This window comes from Taudactylus pleione, unplaced genomic scaffold (genome assembly GCF_031769625.1).
Source record: "Taudactylus pleione unplaced genomic scaffold, aTauple2 ptg000556l, whole genome shotgun sequence".
Lineage (NCBI taxonomy): Eukaryota > Metazoa > Chordata > Amphibia > Anura > Myobatrachidae > Taudactylus > Taudactylus pleione.
In genome coordinates this window covers 18,066,381-18,089,661 of record NW_028284958.1, presented here as the reverse complement: position 1 = coordinate 18,089,661, position 23,281 = coordinate 18,066,381, and the positions used below count along the sequence as shown (strand labels likewise).

The window sequence follows — 23,281 nt, the reverse complement described above, 5'->3', positions numbered from 1 at the left end:
TTTTGAGCCGGTCAACAAATCTGCATACCTAAACCGGATGTAGTTTATATCCCGACACCAGTCAGATTCCCAGTGCTGGCATCCCGGCGGTAGGTATTGTGGTTAGGGGGAGGGTTAGGACTAGGCTGTTGGGGGAGATGGTTAGGATACTTACAGACAGGTGTCAGTATCCTAACCCTGTCGGAATGCCGATGTCAGTATACTGACCGCTGGCATCCCGTACGCAACCCTCCTAAATGTGTCAGGATTATATAACTCCAGGTAAAAATTTATAACACTGTAAATTAAGTAGATAATTTTAAAATGAGACCAATTAAACAGCGTTTCTGACAGATGCATCGTCATACAATTAGCCGCTATACACCATATAGCACGAGAAGCCTGACGCCCCAAGAGGAGAAGTGCACTGTATTTTTCTTTCAATTTTGCATCCTAGACGCAGCAAAACACCACTCAGGGGTCTATTTACTAACCAGTGTTAGGAGACAGAGTGAAAAGTGATAAGGTGCCAGCCAATCAGCTCTCAACTGCCATCTCACAGACTGTTTGAAAAATGACAGTTGGGAGCTGATTGGCTGGCACCTTATCACTGCTTAGTAAATAGACCCCTTAATGTACTAAAGACGCTAGGCTGCAACTTTAGCCACACAGGAATTGGTTTTACACAAGTACAAAGTCGCAGATGAAGTACAACGGAACTCAGCGTGACAAAAAGCCGCTCGCACCAAAAACCTTTTTGCACCGATTCAGACAGTCGCACACAGATGTACATATGTCGCACATCAAATTGATCATTGTATTCTAGCAATGCAGTTTTGTCGCTGCCAGTTGCTGTATCTATGCGAATAAGACGTACATTTTGAGCAAGAAAGATGCTCGGCACGGCCAAATCACCAAGCCATGTGGCTATTTCACATGACTGGAGCCACAGTGTAAAAGGACACATCTCTAAACCCCGTGATTAGGCAGCATTCACATTGCTAAATAAGCTTAAAAGGAATGACTTTTCTCTGACATTTATGGTTATTTCATTTGCTGTATACAATTGTTTTGCCCACCCTGAAAACAGCAGACAAGCTACAAAAGCAAGTAAGACATATTGTATTACACAAATTCACATAACAGGCCTTCCCCACCCTGCCGTGTCCTCTCTTGCCTTCACATCCCCTCTCCTTTACTTCACGTCCTCATTAAGAAAAAGCATGTGTTAGAACTTTTGCCGATCTGTGTATTTCCTGTGGTCTGGCATGGATGGTTTAAGGAGTTTAGGTAACATTCTCCTCTGTGGCTTGTCTGCTTTCCAAACAATACAACATACATTATTTAAGGGTCTCCTGGTACAACATGTTCAGTTTACAGGGAACTTGCCCCTGTAGTTTATTTAAATGCAAATGGTGAGACAGGAAGAGGGTAATCAAAATCTGTTACCATCTGACTTGAGTTTAATTAATGAGCTGTTTGAAGTGAAATCATAATTCATCAATTATCTGCTAAAAAAGGAAATATTAGAGAATTCAGTGATTGGAAAAGACAGTGACGTAATAAAGAAAGTGCATATAAGGAAACATGAAAGCAATAGCACAATCTATAGGTGCCCATACATCTGACCGGTATTTCCGCGATCCTGCGACGCGATTGGAAACGCCGGCCAACATCAATGGTCAGCGATCCGTCGCAGGAGCGCTGAAATATTACATGTTAAATGTCCTCGATCTGACGATCGCGATCATTTTTTGATCGCGAACGTCAAATCGGGAAAATCCAACACGTTGGATTTCTGCGATCCCCCCATGCCGGGTTGCAGCATCGCGGCAATCCATCGCTGATGGATGGGCCCCATAACTCCATCAACACCACAACTAAAGGCTAATGACAGACACCTGGTTGGGTCATGTAAAGGGCCCGACTCCCAAGCAATGTAGATACACATTAGACCATAGTAGTCATAGGCCCGTATTCAATATGTTTCGCACCTGCGATACTTTTTCGCCTGCCGGACATTTTCGCTATATCGAGTGTTTTGGGTGCGGAAACTTTTTGCGCAATTCCCCGTATGCAATATGAAAGTACGTGAAAACGGCACCCAGCGATACTTCAACAGGCGGAAAGTCCTCTCCAAAATGGGGTAATCAGCCTGGCACCCCCCAAAAGATGCACTGACATGGGGGATCACTATGGATACCTCCATATTGGACGGCTGAAGGTATTTGGTGCATTTAAATGGTCTCAATAGGTACTGTTTTGCGTATTTGCATAAGTGGTGAAGTTAAGCATTTTGTTGTATATTTAGGAGAAGATAACTAGTCCCTGCAAATTTTGGGTACCTGAAAATGGGGGGGGGAGCATATTTTAAAGTTGCTAAAGTATAGTTTTAAAAAACATGAAAAACCCACCTGCCGCAAGCACCTGTAATCAAAAAAACAATTGGGGCATACTTGGGGACCCCCCTCGAGTCTATTTCGCTAGTTTTTAACTTTGTCCCCCAACTTTAGTTTTTTCGCCCCCAAAAAGAAAGTACATTTTTGGGGTGTTAAGTCTTTTTAAAAAAATGTTTGATGCAGTTTACCTTTGGGGAAGTGTTTTAAGGCTGCAAGGGGGTTCCCGCAATGTTGCACCCTAAAACCACAATTCTGCACTTTTTTCCGCCTGCTATTCATAGGCGAAACTTTTCCGCCGGGTCCATTGCATTGACTTTCCACCTAGGCGAAAAAAAGTCTCAAGTTTCCGCCTGGCGAAATGACGTCACCCGCGATACTTTTTCGCCAAAACTGACTTTTCGCCTCAAATTGAATAAGGCCCACAGTGTGTAAATGGATGGGGAACTACTGTGAGATACACAAATTATACATAAATTAATATGTAGTATTCATTCTAGCACTGTGGATCAGTCACAACTCATGCAGTTCCTCTTCCCTCCCTGGGGTGTCACCCTCTGATCAGGTGCTTCTAGCACTCTCAGGCCTGTAAATCAACAGTTTGTTGCATTAGCTGAGTGTGCTAGAAGAATCAGAGCAGAGAGCAACACTCCAGGCAGGAAAGAGGAACTGCATGGGCTGTGACAGTTGCAGGGTGCTAGAATGAACACTACAATATGTAAAGTAGTATTTGTGCCCATATACAAAAACTAAGTCATTATAGATTTCTTTTACTCTTAACACATAGAAACATAGAATTTGACGGCAGATAGGAACCACTTGGCCCATCTAGTCTGCCCTTTTTTTACCTTTTGGTAACCTCAACCCTATGTGATCCTCATTTATTTGTAAGGATATTTGTTATGCATATCCCAAGAATGTTTAAATTGCTCTACTGTCCTTAGCCTCTATCACCTCTGATGGGAGGCTATTCCACTTCTCTACTACCCTTTCCGTGAAGTAATTTTTAATCAAATTGCCTTTGAACCTACCTCTCTCCAGTCTCAGTGCATGTTTCCTGTTCTAGTACTTTTCTTTGAAGAATGTTTCCCTCCTGTACCTTGTTAAAACTCATTATGTATTTGGAAGTTTCAACCATGTCCCCTCTTTCCCTTCTCTGCTCCAAACTATACATATTAAGATCTTTTAATATTTCCTGGTACGTTTTGTGATGTAGGCCATGCACCATTCAGTTGCCCTTCTTTGTACAGTCTCTAATGTATTTATATCTTATCCGGAGATGTGGCCTCCACAACTGAACACAATATTCTAGTGGAGGCCGTACCAGTTACCTATATAGGGGCATTATTACTTCTTTCTTTCTGCTACTGATTCCTCTCCCTTTGCAACCAAGCGTCTGACTTGCCTTTCTCATTGCTTTGTTACAATGTTTACCTACCACTAGTGACTGCTAGATCCCTTTTCCTCCTCTGTAGTTTCTGTACCCTTAATACTATATTTAGTTTTTGGGTTCTTGAGACCCAAGTGCATGATTTTGCATTTTTTAGCATTAAACTGTAATTGCCAAGTTCTTGCCCATTCCTCTGGTCTACCTAGATCCTCCATCAATTGTCGTACCCGTCCTGATGTGTCTATCCTGTTGCATATTTGTGTGTCATCTGCAAAAAGGCATAGTTTCCCTTTATCAATGCTAAGGATGGCAATTGGTAACTGATGGTTGGCAGCCATCAATGCTGCCGATTAGATGGAGATGCAGTTTTCCATTCAAAAGTGTAATTGCCAAATTTACCACCATTGCATGCTTGTATCAGATAGCTACTCCTATGGCTGACATCAGCAAGGAGAATATAAGTGAGAGCTCAGCAGGGCTCCTTTGCGCCAGCACAAACTTTAGATGTCCCCTGCACACGCACACTGATCGTCTAATAGTTTTACATGTGATTGCTATATGCTGTAACAAGGCATGTTGTGATGGCAGCAGAGTAGCCAAACTACACACACACACACAACGTGACATCACATTCCGTTCAACACATATTAACCGCACTCCACCACCCACACTCCATATTACCTCCCGCCTTTGCCCCCAGCCCTGACATCACACCTTTACAACTATACCATGTGATAGAGGACAGCCTGCCCAACCCACCTAACTATCCACTCTCTACACAAATACTAGGTTATTATTTTCATAATGTATTTTATTTATTTAAAATGTTCACAATATTTCATCATCCATAGGATCACCACAAGGAGATCTTCCCTCCCTACATTATAAGGGATACCTGCGGGATAGGACTAATAGAAACAAGACACTAGCCATCCAACATAAGGGTAACACCATGTGAACCCATTACCACATTAAATAGAGCTCTTTGGCACCCACAAAACTAAAGATCCTCCTTTTAATAGTCAGACTAGGTGGAGAACAGGTGTGTTTGACAGCGCACACTTAACTACACAGTAACAAAGTATATAGGTGCATTTCTACTGCTGTACCATATATATATATATATAAATAAATAACATACACCTCCCCACCAACATGCCCCATTCCACCAGGTACAAAATGCTCTGCTCCTGGACTTCCCACCTAATGTATGATTGCAGTCACCTGTGTTGAACTAGGTAATTGATGAGAAAGGAGTTTCACCACAGGTGGCTGCAATCATACATTAGGTGGCAAGTCCAGGAGCAGAGCATTTTGTACTTGTGGAATGGGGCATGTTGGAGGGTCTGCTTACAGATTCAGATTGCTTGTTATAGGATACAGCAACTTTATCCTGTGCACAATACACCAAGCACTGTATGATGATAGCCATTCAGAATGCTTCTGATTAGTGATGGCAATAAAATACATGAGGACATTCATTCCACAATGAAAACCATAAGCCGTAATAACAAGCTGTCTGGCAACAGAAACAGGGAAATAGAGACAGCAATAAGGTGACATCACTGTGACGTGAGGCTTTTTAAACATATGGATTTGCTAACTATTGTCTCCATGTTCATTTTACTAACAAGGACTCCAAAAAAACATGGTTTATATTCATAAGGGGTGGGTCATATATTTATAAGTGGAAAATCTTATAACTAGACTAGTTGATTGTGAACTAAAACTAACTGGTGTATTAGCAGCCTGACATTTCGAAATAGGGGAAAAAAAAAAATCACTTGAAATATAATGTAATGCACTGCCATCTTCTGGCACAAGGCGTAACAATACCTTCTAGCTTTTTAGCTTTGTGCTGGGGAAAGACAATAACTTTTTTGTTTGGGTATAAAGTAAATAATTTAGTATAGGAATATTTAGACATTTTACAGATAGGGCTTTTTTAGGGGGCTGCTTTTTAAACAAAGTAATTTTTAATGCAGATAGAGAAAAAGGGTGAGTGCAATATATTAATTTTCTATTTTTCTCTGTATTACATTATGTTTTTTCAAAAAACTATTTTAGCGACTGCTTAGGAAGTGAGCGCTACGAAGGGTTTAATCTTTGTATTGATATTTATGTAAAAATTCCCCGACTCCCTGATTCTGACCATTCTCTGGTCGAGATCAGGAAATCGAGATTTTTCAACAAGTTGTATATCCCCAAGTCCCCGACCTCATCAGAACGGGGAATTTGGACAATCAATCTGAGATGTATGGGCCCCATTAGACAGACACTGGAATAGCTGCTTGCTGCCAGTAGCTGTTACCTCTCCTTCAGGTTTCTCAGCTTTAATTGGAAAAAAATGTAACAATAAAAAAATCCTTGGGAAAGTAGGTAGATGTCACGGAATCGGTATGAAATACCGCCAGCCGCATGGCCGACGGTTCGTTTCCCGGCAGCACCTGGCCGACAACAACAGAGTTCCCGGCAATGGAAGCCCGACAGGGCTGGAAATCCCGATCGTGGATAGGTAAGTACTAACTAACCTAACCCTCCTTAGGGGTGCCTAACCCTAACCTCCCCCCCAAGTGCCTAACCTCCCCCTTCCCCGCTGCCTAAACCTAAGTCACCCGGGGGGTACCTAACCCTAACCCTCCCAGGGGTGCCTAACCCTAAGTCCCCCCCGGGTGCCCTAAACCTCACCCTCCCCCCCGCGGCTGTCCGCTCGCGGTGCCCAGCATCCCTTTGATCGGGATGCCGGGCGCCGGTCTCCCGGCGTCGGGGAAATGTCAGGCGTCTACATCTAGACGCCCGAGATTTCACCCTCGCCGGGATATGACAGTCGGGAAGCCGGTTGCCGGAATTAAGGCAGCCGGCTTCCAGATTGAATACCGATGTCACAGCCCCATCAGTGTCAAGAAATTATGAAATTATAATATACTATATATATATATATATATACACACACATACATACATACATTATATATATATATATATATATATATATACACACACACACACACACACATTGGGAGGGGGGGGGGGGATGAGGTGGATGTAGTTTTCCTTTAAGCAACTGAGACATTTACCTTACTGCTCTCATTTGTGCTCATCTTACCAACTCTACACAAAATATTATATTGCCATTCTATCCCGCATATGGTATACTTGTAAGGAATATAGGACTAGTATTATTAACCATTCTTCGAAATCTTTTGATAACATTTGGAGCCTATGGTTAGCTTAGCAATCTGCTTCCTCCCCTTTCGCCCTGTGACAAGTTATTTATATTGGCATATGTAGGAGTATCTGTGTATATTTACAGGATATGTATACGAATATATGTAGTTGTTTATTTTCAGTTTTGGGACCCACCCCAGGGATCTTTCCTTTGGTTTGTCTAAGCACATTGCTTGTCACTCTCATCTGTTTTGCTGGAGGCAACTACATATCAAACTGGGTAGTAAAAGGTATAAATGCAATCACAGTTTATTTGATGCCATTATTCTGGTTTTAACCAACACCAAGGATTGGCATCAAAGAACCAAAAGAATGATCGTGTAACTGCTGCACCAGACAAGATAAGAGGGAGAATCAATTAGCCCCAATAAGTATAGGGGGTGAAAAACAGAGGTAGACTCGGGCTTTATCATCTGAGGCCATTCAATAAGGCTCCCCTTTTCCCCCTGAGGCATGTGTTAATACCAATTAAATGAACGTGTTAACGGGCGTTAACACTGGTTATCGGGCGTTAACACACTGAATCTGTGAAAAGCTCACTGAGATTTATGCGATAACTGGCTGTTATCGTCCAATAAAAGCACATTTATCAGGGATTTCTCATGAGACCCGAAAATAAATCCCCTTTAAGTGGGGCTAATTGAATAACCCTTGGCGACCAATTAGCCAGCGGTAAATTAACGTAGCTTTTTGAATCTCCCCCAAAGCACAAGACAGTTTTTTTCTTTATATAGTACTTTTGCTTGGCTTTTATGCAAAATTGCTATAATTTATACGTGAAGAATATGACTACTTGTATATATTTTCAGTTAAATAAATGGCTTTGTGATGTTATCCCTTCTGTATTCATTAGAATCCATTGTGCGTTTAAATATATTTAAAGACAATTCAGAGTTTTGTACTCGTTACTAAAGAGCAACCCTGTGCTCTGTTTTTAGTGGATAGTCAGTTTTGTACTTCAGTGGCCAATTGTCTACAGAATGCATAACTTAGACCTCCAGTTCTATGTGAGGTCCATTTATTTGTATAAAATATGCATTTGTATACTGTGCATGTGAACCAAAGACGCATACACATACACATATACATTTATATTCACATTCAGTTGCATCCTACATTTTTGACTGCTTACATTTAGTATTACAGTAAGGGGGTTGGAAGAGGTAAAGAAGCACAGAGACAGCAACAAGGGCATGTTCGGAAATGAGACGTAAGCTGGGTACAAAGTATACAATGTATCATACGATATATCACTCCGATGCGATATCGTACACATCGTATAGTGTGTACGGCTGATCAGTCGTTCATGACAGACGTTCATTGCTGCTGTTCAGCACAGCAGATGAGGCGATGCAATGAAGGACGCGGTACTGTTACATGCTCATCACATCACATTGCACAGTCGTTGGGCCGCGCCATCACATGGTGTGTACCCAGCTTTCGGTAGCCCTGAACACAGACAAGCCTCTTAGTAAGCATATCTCTTGCAGGTATTGGTATAAATATCAGCCAAAATTATAATGATGACCATCAATATTTGTTACTGCTTCTTATAGGTGGACTTTATTTATTTAACCCCTCCCACTGATAAGTACTTAATTCATTAGTGTGACTATTAGATTATGTCAAGGAGTGGCATTCTATATTCATTTAATTGATATATCCATTTGGATTACAGCAAGAAAAATGATTCCCATTTGTTTTTAAAAGAGGAAAACAGATGACTGTGAGTAGCCGCTCTCCGGGGCCACATCCTGTGTTAGCCCGTGCCCAGTGTCTTACCTGGGGCTGCCAGTGTGTGGTGGGGCACTCCTCTGTTGTGCCAGGGTGCCGACAGTGTGTGGTGGGAGCCTTCTGTGCAGTGCCAGGATGCTGCCAGCGTGTGGTGGGAGCCTTCTGTGCAGTGCCAGGATGCTGCCAGCGTGTGGTGGGAGCCTTCTGTGCAGTGCCAGGGTGCTGCCAGCGTGTGGTGGGAGCCTTCTGTGCAGTGCCAGGGTGCTGCCAGCGTGTGGTGGGAGCCTTCTGTGCAGTGCTAGGGTGCTGTCAGTGTGTGGTGGGAGCCTTCTGTGCAGTGCTAAGGTGCGGTCAGTGTGTGGTGGGAGCGGTCTGTGCAGTGCCAAGGTGCTGCCAGTGTGTGGTGGGAGCCTTCTGTGCAATGCCAGTTAAACCCCTATCCTGCTCCTTGCCCCCCACCCAGTACTGCACCACCTTGCCCCCTCCCTACCTCCAGCACTGCCTGCCCCTAGCCCCCTCCTTGCCCAGCAGCACTGTCACAACTGCTGCCTGCACTTATCCCCTCCCTACCCACCTCCAGCACTGCCTGTCCTAACTCCCCTCTACCAACAGTTCTACCCCAACTTCTACCCTGCCTTTACCCCCAGCTCTACCCCAACTGCTACTTGCCCATAACCCCCTCTATCTCAATTGCTACCTGCCCCCAGCACTGTCTCAACTGCTACCTACCCCCAGCACTGTCTCAACTGCTGCCTGCCCTCAACCCCATTATATGTGATGGGACCCGGAAACAGTGAAGTAGAACCCCAATTTTTTAAAGTGAGGGGTCCCCGGGACACACAATTTTTTTTCACTAAGCACGATCACTGTTACAGATATGGCTTTGATGATTACAGTAGGTCCATTCTTTCCACTCTGCAATGCATCAGATAGGCCAGGAATCAATGACACTGCATAAGCAACTTTTATATTGTTTTTAAATGTCTGTTCTTTTATGTATTTATTTCCTTAATCAGGAGACAGTAACAGAGACCCTCTAGGTCTCTGCTATCTCCAGCACAAATAATTTAAATGTACAACTGACCTATAGTGAACATACAGGGGTGCGCACAGCCATCTTCAAAGGACAGTTATAAACTTTAAATAGGAGACATCTCATTAAGGAGGCTTTGGAACGTACTTTTGGTATAAAAGGACCACTGTGAAATGACTAAACATGTCAATGCCAAAGCAGTTTGTAAGTAACTTTGCAGCATTTCCCAAAGCTATACACATTCAGGCCATATGTTTAAACTAAGCAGAACACTCAATATGTCTTTGCAATCTACTTTTCATATAGATAAAAACACTGGCATTGTCAAGACATTGGATTTGCAGAGCATTATATATACACACAATGTTTAATTGCAGCTTATTTTGCAACAAAAGCTACTAGATATTGCATATATAATATAGAAGACAGACTGTATCTCACCTCCATGCTCTAGGAATACCCTGACACATCTCTCTTTCCCTCGAGCTGCCGAGAAGTGTAGCAGAGTCCATCCATTGGCATCCCGGCCATTAGGGGAGTAGCCCTGTTCCAGCATAGTGCGTACAGTGTGGACATCCCCCGCAGCCACTGCTGCCTGGATCCGCAGCTCCTCCTGTAGCTCAGGATTCCTGCGGCAGTGATGATGTAACATCCTCCCGCTCTGCTCTTTCTCACCATAGGTTCATGGGGCACACGCCAAGTCACCTGAGGTTTCAAATAGATTTATATCATTCATTAAAAAATGCAGACTATTTTTGAAATTTGCTATTTTTTTTTTTTTTTTTACACTTAAGTGTGTAATCGGCTTCTTCCAGAGCCAACTTGTTTTCTTATTTTATTCAATACCAGAAGTAAGAGAGTACATTAATACTAGTTTAAATTAAGCAATGAAACGTTAACCTGTGTAGCATGGATTTAAAATACATTCCACTACAGTACTGTTTCAATGTGTATCAATGCCTATTTCCCTATAGATTGTAAGCTTGCGAGCAGGGCCCTCTTACCTCTATGTCTGTCTATAATTACCCAGTCTTGTTTTATTACGGTTTGCTCCCAATTATAAAGCGCAACAGAATATGCTGCACTATATAATTAACTGTTAATATTACCACATTTCTTTACCCCTCTTTGCAAGCCGAAATGACAATCAATGAATTAATAGTCTGAAGAATAAGTGAAGCAAAAAACAGCAAGCTCACGATTCCTGATCTGCCTCTGATCATGTCTTTGTGTATGTATCAAAAAATCTGTCCAAGACAACTAGGGCGGATTCAATTCTTATAGCGTGCCCGATCTCCTGTCTAACGTGACAGGAAATCGCTGGGCGCTATTCAATTGATGCCAGTTATCGCGCTGATCACGCCCATAGAGGTTGGGTTTAGCGGCGTAAAGTGGCTGCCCCCAGCCAAAGTGCTGGGCATGATCGCGAAAAGTGCAGTTTGGGCGCCCAAACAGGTCATTTCAGCTTGCACCCCCTGGGAAAACACTGCTATGGTTCCACCCTTACAAATATCACCAAACCTCACATTATGCCCAATGTTAGACATCAGTACTCCATTAAATTCCACTCCTATATTAAAACTTTTACAGACAAGACTAAATCGTAATGTAACAAGAACGTAAGGCATTTACTTGCTCTTTGCACTAATATTATTACAAGCTACAACAGACATACACTACATGCTACCCCTCTGAGTCTGCACGTCTGTTCCCAAAAAGATACCTCTATATGTCTCTCCATATCTGATCCACTGGAAGTTGGGTATGTTTTGGCCTTGTGGGGGATCCACAAAGATACCATTATGTGTGCACGGTGTGTCCTCTCTTTAGCCATCTTTTAAGGTGGAGGATTAAACCATATCTAAAATCACCCTATTTATACGTTTGAAAACACCAAGGGTGGACTTCATATAAGGGTTCCAAACATACTTCAATCATTATCATTGTTTTCCTTCCCATGTCCATTGATTTGGGGGAACAAGGAATCAAACTACCTGAATTTGACATCTCATCTACTCAGTCTTGAATAAATAATTAAATTCTTATCAACTACCAGCATGTTATCAGTATACCTCACCTTTAGTCATATAAGGGGAGTATCTATCATTTTACTATTTGTTGTTTCTGCATAGATTTTAGCGCCATTTTGCTTTTCAAATTTGTATCTTTTATATGTTCTGTGGTTTAGGGCTTTGAACCAAGAAAGCCTAGGTTGCTCTAATCTTGAAGCGCTTGTCGTCACAATTTTCTAATCTAGATGTTATCCTTCGTTTATTACATTCACAAACCCCCTCCTCTCCATTGTTAAGGTGCATACACACTAGAGAATTCGCTGCATGAGCGATATCGTCTAGGGTTTCCCTGGCAGGTGTGTGCTCAATGTCATTAATGACATTGAACACAAACACTGAACGATATCATGCACGATACCGTTCAGTGCCGGGCTCCCTTCCTCATCCCCGAACATGCAAGAACCTGACAATGTCATCAAGTTGGCCTGCATGTTCGGGCAATGAACGACAAAGACCAACGACCTGTGGGAGCACGCATCGATGGTCGTTATCGTTCATCGATTTTGCATACAAATATCGTTGTCTTTCAAAATATCGTCTGGTGTGTATGCACCTTAAGTTCTTGCTAGCAGTGCCATCATTCTTCCCCCCCTTATTATCCATACCCAATTCATTGATCTGTGCATCCTTTGAACCCTTGCATGCTCAGTACTATGCTTTATGTCAGGGGTATTCAACATGCATGGGAGCATGATAAAAGTGGGATATGGCATGCTGAGATGTGCAGTTCCACATGTATGTAGAATATCCCTGCATTTTTCATGGTTGGACCCCTATGTTTCAATACACTATGTTTTTATTTCCTAAATATATGTCCCTGCAAGATAAGAAAATTGTAATGAAACAAACAAACCCCAAAAACAAACAGCTTTTCACCCTCAGTACTGTGTAAGAAAAACTAATATGTCCATCACTTCATATAACTCTTCCTAAACCAGTGAGAACCTGTTAAGTGTAATGGGCTGTTTATGCGCACATTCTAAGCCCCTTTGTCAACAGCTGTGCTTTGCCATATGTCATTTGTGGCACTTCAGTTACATTAACTCACTTCCAATTTCGTATGTATATTTTAAAAACCACCCTCAACTGCTAGTGTTTTAAATATTGTTAATATGTATAGTAATTACACATATGTAAGGAAGTTGCCTTGTTTACCTGGTGACCTGCCTGCATACCACAATGTTGCACCGCGAGGCCCCAAAAATGACATTGACACCCAAAAAAATGATTCAACTGAAATGAATGATTAAAATATAAACAAAGTGGTATTACCACAACTTCCTCTTTACAGCATTGCCCCAATATTTATACTTCTATTTATTTATCTAATTTTTAATGTTATCTTACATTTTATTATTTTAGATTATTCTTTATTGTTTTATTTTTTTTTACCAATCAGGTCCATACTTTTACAAGCGCTCTTTCACATATCTGGAATCAGTGATTGCTAATAAGTACAGTTGTAAGATTGACTGCTACGGCCTGTATGTGAGCATTTTCATACTGCAGTATTAGGCCCCAATGAAGTGCGACAGCAGCCTATGAGCTAAAGTTTTTTCGTGTATAATTTGAGGTACTTCCATTCAAGGTCAAAAGAGACACTGATAAGTTGTAATATACAGTCAAGTAAAAAAAAAACTAACTATACCCTCTTTCACCTGCATTTCTGCATATGATGGACATAACTAATAACCATCAGGTCCTCACCAAGGGGCCCATTTATTAATGATAACCCTCTCCCGGCTAATTATGCATACGCTACAATACGCTAACACCATCTTCAGATAACATTAGCTGCTGGGGCCAATCTCTGGAATGCTTCGCATTCTGGAAGTTGGAAAATCTGGCAATATCGCATCCACCATAGAAACCTATGGGGGCTGCGGCTGCAGGTAGGAATGGAGGGATTGCAGCATGTATTGGAGATATCGGCTGCATCCCCCCTTCATACCTGGGGGTGATACTAAATATTTGCGGTTACCACCTGAAAACGGGTATTTTCAGAGAATAAGCCACAAATATTTAATGATAAAAGGACCCCAAGTCTATTGTACTGTAGACCAACATTAAGAAGTCATGTGAAACTTAGTAGAAACAATGATTTCTACAGTTCTAATCATATGTACACATGAGAAATGCTTTTAAAACCATGTTAAAAACATCAGATGTTATCAGTCCTATGCTTCATAAACAATCAGCCACAAACACCAATGAACTGAAGCAGCGTTATAAGAAAGAGTGGGACAAAATTCCTCAAATATAAACGGAGACTGATAAACAGCAAACGATTACTACAAGTTACTGAATCATGGGGGGCACTTACTTTTTCTCACAGGGCTTCTTCATGTTTTGTTTTTTTAATAAATAGTGACAAAGTTTGATCTATAATATGTTCTTTGTCATAAGAATTTAAATGTAAAAAAATCTCAACTTGCAGACAATCCATTATGAACTACATATAAGTAGTAACCCATCACTATTATTATAGCAGAAAACTTAAAAACTTTATTTTCCCAGCGTCTGGCTTCCTCAAGCTTTGGCCAGACCCCTGCAGTTTTGCACTTGCCCAGCACATTCCTGTTGACGGTGTGTTGTGGATGGGACAACACACTGTAAGAGATCATATTGGCATGAACGATAGCCCAGCGCTGTCTGACACATTTCCCTCGCTCCTGCCACATTAAACTGCCCCCACCTCCAAGAACCTCATAGATCGATAGATAATGGCCTCTCTCCCCACCCTTTCCAAAGAGAAGTGTAGTTTGTCATCAATATTTTAAGTGCTAGTAATACCAACTTGAACTGAAAACTGTCAAAGGAAATACCTCTCACGGCTCTGTCACTATTCCTTTGTGTTGCAGTGGTTGGTTCCCTTCGGGCTTATGGTACTGGCACACTTCATCTCATCAGGAATCCTCACCTGATTAAATAAAAATAAATAATACATAGTAAAAACATGCAAGTGAAAACGCTTGTACTGGGATGGAGTCAGCAGCAATTTAACAATGGACAAGTCAAAATCTCTCAAAGTATTTGCTATACCTTTCATCATCATATTTTATCCAGCAGGTAATGATCATTATGCAAATTCTAAATCATAGTGAGAATACTGTTTATTCATACACATAAGATTTTACTATAAAATACCATCTCAGAACTCAACTTTCCAAGCAAATATAATACTGTACATACATAACTATCAGTACAGCGATGTACAACGCTGCAGAGATTTTGTTGCACCTTATAGAGCAGGGATGGGGAACCTGAGGCCCGGGGGTTGAATAAGGCCCCCGGAATCATTTAGTCTGGCCCTCCAAGCTTTATTTTCTGCTAGCCTAATCTGGCTAGCAGGGTGCCTAGAATGGCACCCTGCAGCCCGAATCTATGCAGCAGTGCTGCCTGGGGCGTGCTTAAGACGCTTCAGACGGTTACACCGCTGCCCTTACAGCTCACTGGTGTGTCCTCAGGATGCTCCCGACATTGCTGTAATCACCGCCGATTGTGGCCCCACCCTGTGTGACATCACATGGAGGGGGTGTGGCCTGCACCGAGACAACAAATAATGTTATGTATATCAAATTGGCCCTCGCAGAAAAAAGGTTCCCCACCCCTGTTATAGAGAATAGTGTAAAAGGCACATCCATCTTGGCGCCCGGCGTCCCTTCGATCTGGATGCCGGGCGTCGGGCTCCCGGCATATGTTTAATGACAGTCGTCGGCATATCGACGCCTGTCTTTAGACCCTTGCCGGGAAATGACAGTCGGGAAGCCAGCTGTCGGGATTACGTCCCCCGGCTTCCCGACAGCATACCATATGGCTAAACCAGCTTTTTGTTTGTGTGTGTGCGGTGTCTTGATAAACAGAAATATACTCAATATTATACTCTTCTTATGAATACTATGTTAAGGTAGAACAACAAAGAGTTAGGAATGGTTTGGTGTTAGGGTTTCTCTTATCTCGTAACAACAATTGAATAATTCTGCAATAAATTAGTCTTACCTCTGGTCTTTTCCTTTCACTTCCACAAAAGCAGTGATTGATGATCTATAAAATAACAAATAGAGGAATAAAGTAAGAGCCTGGTAAACAGAGAGCAGCTGTCTTTATAATAATAAAATGTATATGAAGAGGTGTTTATTCCCAATTTGAACCTATATACCTTGTACTTGGCTCATATAGGTATTATGTAAATAGATGTGTGTTTGGTATACAATCAAAACAATGGATCACTTCTTGAACATGTCAGAAACGTATCTATGCAACATATGCAAATCAATACATCAGACTTTTCTAATAAAATGGATTCATTGTAATATTTCGAAAAAAAAACAAAAACAATACAGTTAGGTTTGACAAATCAGGCATTTAGCTGCATGCCACTGTAATATGTCACACCACACAGCCTGCAGAAATAAAAATTTCAATGAATAACCTGTGTTTCCATTTATATAGCATGTGTTATGGTATAGATACGATGAAGGTAGACACCCTCAAATAAACTGCATACAGCTCGCAGGCTGGAGGCGTGGGGAAAAAAAATAACGTTGGTATAGTACGATTACACATTGTGATGATGTAAGATAAGACTAATTACAGACGTACATGAAGCAAAGAAGAAGTAGCTCAAGGAGAATAGTTAAACATTAGAAGAGATTTCATAAGTAGACAATGAGCGCTGCACCCACTATACTGTGCCGCCTCACCAGGAGGGTTTTTAAAACAAATGTTCTGCGTCCCATTGCTTGGAATGCCAGCGCACATCTCCCTACAACACACTTATTATAGATCTTTTATTGTGTGTGTTGTTTTAGGTGCAGGGGGTCAGGGTGGCTAGATGTGCAACAATACTGGCAGCTGGGGTGACAATGGTGGCACACCTTTATCAGGTAGGGGGAGGAGTGTGATATCAGGGTCACAATACAGGGAGGATAAAAGGGATGCAGTGTCCTGTGAGCCACTAATGGTGCAGCAGTGTAAGGACCATGGGGGACAGGCCGGCAGCACAGCAGGGTGTATTGTTAGCAGCTGATTGGGATACACAATGGATGGGAGAGTGCCACAGTTACAGAGAAGGACACTGGGACAGGACACAGGGCTCAGGCACGGATATGGCAGCAGCCAGGCTACACTGAGCTCCCTGCACCGCATTCATCTAACATTAGGTGAGCAGGAAGCGGTGCTGGAAGTCGGAGGCACAGCTGGTTATGGTGCTGGGTGTGAGGGCCTTCCTGGGGGGTGGTGGGTACAGTGGGGATTGGAGCTACTGAAGACACACTCACCCCCGGGACACACCACTGCCCAACGCCTCACACCGGTCCGTACTTCCCAGGGCCTGCCCCATAACCCTCCGCGTTAACGGGAAGCAGACACACAGAAGACCCCTGAGCAGCGGCCAATCAGAGCACAGTGCCGCAAAGCGAGCCCGAGACGTTGCGAAACAGAACAGGGGAGGAGAACAGGGCGCACGCGCAAAAGTGACGGGATAGGCCGGCGGCGCGGACCGGACTTCGCGTTGATTGGATGAGGCGTCAACCAGGAACACCTCCCTCCCTGCAGAGTCCCTAGCAGTTGCCAGGCAACAGCTACCAGCTGCTTGTGGGCGGCAGTCACGAGACTTGCGCCTGCGCTCCAGCGACGGCCGCGCCAAGGACTACATTTCCCGTCCGCCCCTTTGGCGGAATTTGAACGTTACAACATTACATCTGTCTCACAGAATGCCCGGGAAGCGGCTATTTATTTAGGGCAGTACATTGGGTCCAGGAGCTGGTACGTGACGCAAGGCTTTTGTCTGGTACAGGCCTAGCCTATGGGAAGAGTTGATGTCATGTTCTATATATTATAGTAAATCAGATAATGTAAACATGCCATGCACAGTATGGGTACCAAGGATTACAGAAATCAGTCTGTAATGTATAACTGGAGCTTCAGAATTACCCAATAATTTGTATGCAGGCTTAAAACATTAACATAATGCAGAATCATTAGAACTCAAAAGATGTGTCTAGGGTTGCCGCCTTTGTTCTGGCTAAATACAGGGGTGGGGTGTCATAGCCAAATCTGATAGCCGTGGTCACGTCCCCTCCCAAAAAAAGATAAAAACTGCGTGCCGTCGCGTTCTGCAAAAGGAACAATGTCCCCCTCAGCAACTCACCCGAGCCCCTCCAACCATCCCGGGAGTGAGTAAAGAGTCTATACTGTTTTTTTTGTGTGTACTAAATAAAAATTCACCTTGCCTACATGTGGTTTCTCTGAAGCGGGAACCTCTGAAGAAATTGATGCTCCCTGGGCAGACGGTGTCTTTAGTCCATATTCACTATTCATGTAGTAGATCGCATGGTCTGGGAAGACTCCTGTTTGTGTAGGAATATAACTAATGTCTTCATCATTATACAACAGAGGTCCAACCAGACTCGAGCTGCCTGTGTAACCTCCTGCCGCCCCCTATGTCTCCTCCAGCCTTCTGCCCCTTGTCTGCAGTCTCCTGCCCCTTGACTTTTCAGCTCTCTGCTTCATCACTCCAGCCTCCTGTCTTTACAGCCTCATGCATCCGTGTCTCTCCAGCCTTCTGCCCCATGTGTCTCTCCTGCCCCTATCTTTTAAGCCTCCTGTCTCCTTTCACTTCAGCCTCCTGCCCCCTTTGTCTCTCTAGCCTCCTGCCCCCTGTCTTTCAGCTTAAGTGTGCGCAGTACACATCCCACCTTTAAGACAGCCAAGGCTTCATCCCATGGGGTTAGGGAAAGGCTGTGCTGCATAAGTGCTCCGTCCTCAACCTCTGCCTGCGAGCTGCTGCATGGCTGCGCAGCTGGACTCTCTCTCATGGCGCATAGGTTGAGAACACCTGTCACTCTGAACTTGTGGAGGTGGAGCTCTCTGCCAATGGCAGTGTGGTATTGCACCAGACCTGAAAACAGGACAAACTGCGTCCTGTATTTAAATACAGGACTAATCTGTATAATACAAGACAGATGGCAACCCTAGTTGTGTCTTTTCCACCTAAAATTATTGGTGGGGGAAATTATTTGTCCTAGGGTTTTCATGATTGTTCAAATAGTTATATCTATTGGACTATAGCAACAGCTGCAGACTGAGAATTGCTTGAGAAGCTACACTGGAGGGACTGGTCACGCTGTTTCTTGTAAAAGCGTGCTCTCTTGTACAGACTCTGTAGTGAATACTCCATGATACTGTATGTAATGAATTGCTTAACTTTTTATGGTTACAGTAAAGTTTATCCGACAATCATTCCTGCGTGTTTGATGCTTGAAGTGTATTTTGCTCAGGTTTTGCACCCAGGCACAGAAATCTGCATCATGTATGTGATGTAAGGTAATCCATACTCTATTTCAAAAGGAGTAAAGAAGAAATTACAGAAAATGGTTGGCAGCTCGAAGCGTAAAGTAGCAATGGATGAACTGAATAATGACCATTTTAGGCTGTAAAAATTTATGGTATAGAAGCTACTATCCATTGATGTCTTATGAGAGGTAATTATTACAGATAGGTCAGTTAATAACCACGAATGAGATAAGAAATACATGCTGGCACTAGTAACCATAAGTTTATTAGTTGAAAAAAAACTAGTTAACTAGCCTGAGACTATCGTAAGTATCAAGTAGGATCTACACAAAAAACAGAGTTGCTGATGCACTATGCGATCATTACTGTTCACATTTAAATTTATTAAATAGAATTTCAGAGGCAGTTTGCATATCAATGGTCAATGATACAGGCCTGCCCACCAGCGTCAAGGATCTATTAGAGAAGCTACATGAAAGATCCAGATTAAACAGTAACATGTTTCTGGTATGGAAACTATAACAAATGAGACTTATACCACTTTCAGACATATGACCCGGGAATTTCCCTGTTTAGACAGGTTTTTCACCTCAGCAAATGCTCGGCTTTTTCCTCAAGAAACCCTTTCACACTACAACTGAGACCCAAGAACTTCCCAGGTTGACCCCATTCAGACATAAGCCTGTATGCCCTGGCATCCTAACAGCCAGGCTGCTCTAATGTCACACTCATACACATACATGTCATACACACACACACACACACACACACGTAATCACAAACTCCTTCTCAAGCCACCAGACCTCACAACGGGCAGCATCTCTGTAGCTAGTGTGACAGTTTTTTGTTCCTTTTGTAGGAGGATGCCCCATCCCCTCCAGGCAGCCCCCAACGGCCAATCAGAGGCCTCTAGGTGCGACCTGGGAGTAAAATCCTGTGTCACACCATTCAGACTAAACCCGGGTTGTCTACCTAGGACTTAAGTTCCAGGAAAAACCATGGTCAATAGCAGGGGCGCTGACCTGGGAACATGTTCCCGGGTTGGTGCCTTTCAGACATAAGTGAGACCTGGGTAATTTGGCCACGCCTCGGCAAAAACCCGGGAATCTCACTATGGGGCTTATTCAATATGGGGTGAAAAGTCTGTTTCAATTATCCCCATTTTCAATTTCAAAGACTTTTCGCCGGTCCGAAAAGTCTTTGTAAAAAACGGGGATAACTTTTCTCCATGTAATACATGGCAAAAAAAAGTGCAGATAGTAATACAATGCCAGTCAATGAACATAAAGTGTATTCACATAGCAGCCATGCCTTTATGCAGTCTACCTGATACAGTGCACTGATAACAAATTGGTAATGAGGCCTAAAATGGAATTAACACTAGAGTTTGAGAAAACCAGGCTTATAGATGAGTATCGATGTAGAAAGGTTCACAACATAACAACATGGACAGTTAAACCACAAAGAACCTTAACGGGATGCAGTCAGGAAGCCGATGGGGGGGCAGGTTTAGGCACTTAGGGGGGGTTAGGGTTAGGCACCCCTAAGGGAGGGTTGGGGTGGGCAGGGTTAGTAGTACTTGCCAAAAACCCCTGCCGGGCTCCTCGCGTCGGGATCTGAACTGCCTGCCATGCAGCCGGCGGTAATACATACCGATTCCAACCTTAACACTACATGAAGTCACACAATAAAGAAACGAGCATTTTACAGAAGGGAGAAACTGGAACTCGGTGGAGAAAAAATAGTTCCCTCTACCCAGTGGCGGGCTGGGCCGGGGGGCAGGGTGCCATCTGCCCCCCGGGCCGGTACAATTCTAGTATTTCAGGGCCGGCAGGCACTGGCAGACAGCACAGGATGCGTTGCTCTGGCTCCTGTGCTGCTGCCCCGAGAGAGATCAGATTCAGGTAACAGACTGCCCCCATATCAGGCTACAAAAAGATTGCCGCTATCGACCAATGGGGATCCAGGTTTCCCTACCTACAATTCCAAGTGGCTGGAGAATGAGAAAGGCGGCGTGGCCTATCGGGGTAGTGGGAAGAGCCGAAGAGGAGCTGAATTATAAAATACATTTTTTTATCATACCCATAGAGGAGAGAGGGAAGATATGAGGAGTGCCAGCTTCATGTCTTCTACACCCATACCAGGTAAGTGGAGGGTGGAGTGGGGCATATAAATGTAGTGTCACAGTGATATAAATGTTATGTTATTTAAAATATGTGTGCGTGACTGTGTGTGTACTGACTAAGTGTGACTGTGTGTGTGCTAAGTGTGACTGTGTGTGCTGACTAAGTGTGACTGTGTGTGTGTGCTGACTAAGTGTGACTATGTGTGTGTGCTAAGTGTGACTGTGTGTGTGTGTGCTGACTAAGTGTGTGTGCTGACAGTGTGACTGTGTGTGTAAGTGTGACTGTGTGTGTGTACTGACTAGGTGTGTGTCTGTGCTGACTAAGTGTGACTGTGTGTGTGCTGACTAAGTGTGACTGTGTGTACTGACTAAGCGTGACTGTATGTGTGTGCTGACTAAGTGTTACTGTGTGTGTGTGCTGACTAAATGTGATTCTGTGTGTGTGCTGACTAAATGTGATTGTGTGTGTGTGTGTGTGTGTATATATGGCTGCAGCTTCCGAGCGAGCGGTACGTGGCTTTTCCCCGGAGGATGAGGAGCGGCTGACGGTGTTTGCCAGGTATACTTACATTAAACCAAGTGGTACACAGCCCACTCAGTGTGATACACGGTACGAATACAGCATGCCCTCACAGTCACAGCACACCACACACCATAGTTCATAGCATACTTCACACCACAGCACACTGCCCACCTCACCCTGCTCTGCTCTGGTGACCGTTGTCGCGGCTCTCCCTTCCCTGGGCCCTTCCCCAATTTTTCTCCTTGTTGGTACTGGCATTTTGAATTCAGTGCCGGCTGTGAGCAAATGACAGCTCGCGGACTGGCAGCCACTTAGGGGCAGCCACCCCTGATTGGCTGCTGCTCCGTTAACCTTGGGTTGGCTCACGGCTGGAGCCAAATTTAAACATGCAGCTGCTTGGTGACCGGAGCTGAGACAGTGATAGTCCCAGCGCCGGCCTCCCCTGATTGGCTGCCACTCCACGAGCCATGATTGATTTGCGGCCAAAGATAAATTTAAATAAGCAGAGAGCAACCGCTTGTTGACCGACACTGGGACAGTCCTAGTGCCGGACGGGTGCCGAAGTGAAGTGACAGCATGACATGCCATTTTATACCCGCACACTTCAAGCACTGTATATATATATATATATATATAAAATGTAATTTGACAGAAGGTGAAAAACAAGCGCCTCATAGTGTAATAAATTCAATGTCCTTGAAGTAAAAAAAAGGTAATTATTATGTGTCCCATATAAGTTAAAAAAAATCAGACATGTAGTAGTTTACTGTGGTACAAACCCCCAACATTATTGTTATGGGCATTTTTAAAATTGCATTCGCCAGTAGAAAAGCTGGGCCACTTGCTCTGGTTTGCCCCCAGGCTGAAAGTTGCCAGCCAGCCCCTGCCTCTACCCCCATTATGCTTATGTTTCCCATTGCTTGGATGACAGGAGAACAGCTGGCAGGCTGCAATACACTCCTATGGTGGGGAGTAATCTCCTTCTTACTGCCTTAATGTGATTGTTTATTCATTGTGAGTATTTGTTGTGGCTTTTATTAGGAATATTAGGCCTAATTCTGAGTAGGATGCACCTACATCCTAATTATGTCCACCCCTGTATGCTGAAAATCCATATGTCTGCATGTGGAAGCCCATCTCACCCACTGTTTTTACGTTTGCAGCCACAGCCATCATTAGTATCTGGACTTGCACACACCCTATGCTGGGTGCAAAAGAATCATCTAAAAGAGGCATCTAATTTCTGTCCACATGCTACGATGGAGCACAGAAGCTGGCTTACATGCCCATGACACTTCCCAGATATGGAATTGCATGGTCACCGTCCGTTTCCCACCCAAAACCCCCCATGTTAAGGAAAGAGTGGTCCGTCAATGGATGGATCACTCCGTCCACACTTACGATCTTGATTAGTGTGTGTATGCCTGATCTGGCGCAGCTGCAGAATTCTTTCTAAGGTGCCCATGCAGTATGCTGGAATCTGACCCATCCGCAATCCCACTAGCG

The 23,281-nt window shown here is 43.6% G+C and overlaps 2 protein-coding genes across 2 annotated transcripts in view; one reads left to right on the top strand and one right to left on the bottom strand.

The window, feature by feature from the left end:
• ASB7 (ankyrin repeat and SOCS box containing 7) overlaps window positions 1-17,247 on the bottom strand; it is a 39,113-nt gene extending 21,866 nt beyond the window's left edge. The window contains exons 1-4 of the mRNA XM_088452866.1: window positions 17,111-17,247; window positions 15,831-15,875; window positions 14,657-14,751; window positions 10,201-10,464 (exon numbers count right to left, since the gene is read on the bottom strand). Of these exons, the coding sequence (XP_088308992.1) occupies window positions 10,201-10,411 (211 nt within the window). The 5' untranslated portion in view covers window positions 10,412-10,464; window positions 14,657-14,751; window positions 15,831-15,875; window positions 17,111-17,247. The remainder of the gene's footprint in view (window positions 1-10,200; window positions 10,465-14,656; window positions 14,752-15,830; window positions 15,876-17,110) is intronic.
• A 294-nt stretch (window positions 17,248-17,541) lies between these two features.
• LINS1 (lines homolog 1) overlaps window positions 17,542-23,281 on the top strand; it is a 54,704-nt gene continuing 48,964 nt past the window's right edge. The window contains exon 1 of the mRNA XM_088452713.1: window positions 17,542-17,597. The gene's annotated coding sequence lies outside the window, so the exon portion shown is untranslated. The remainder of the gene's footprint in view (window positions 17,598-23,281) is intronic.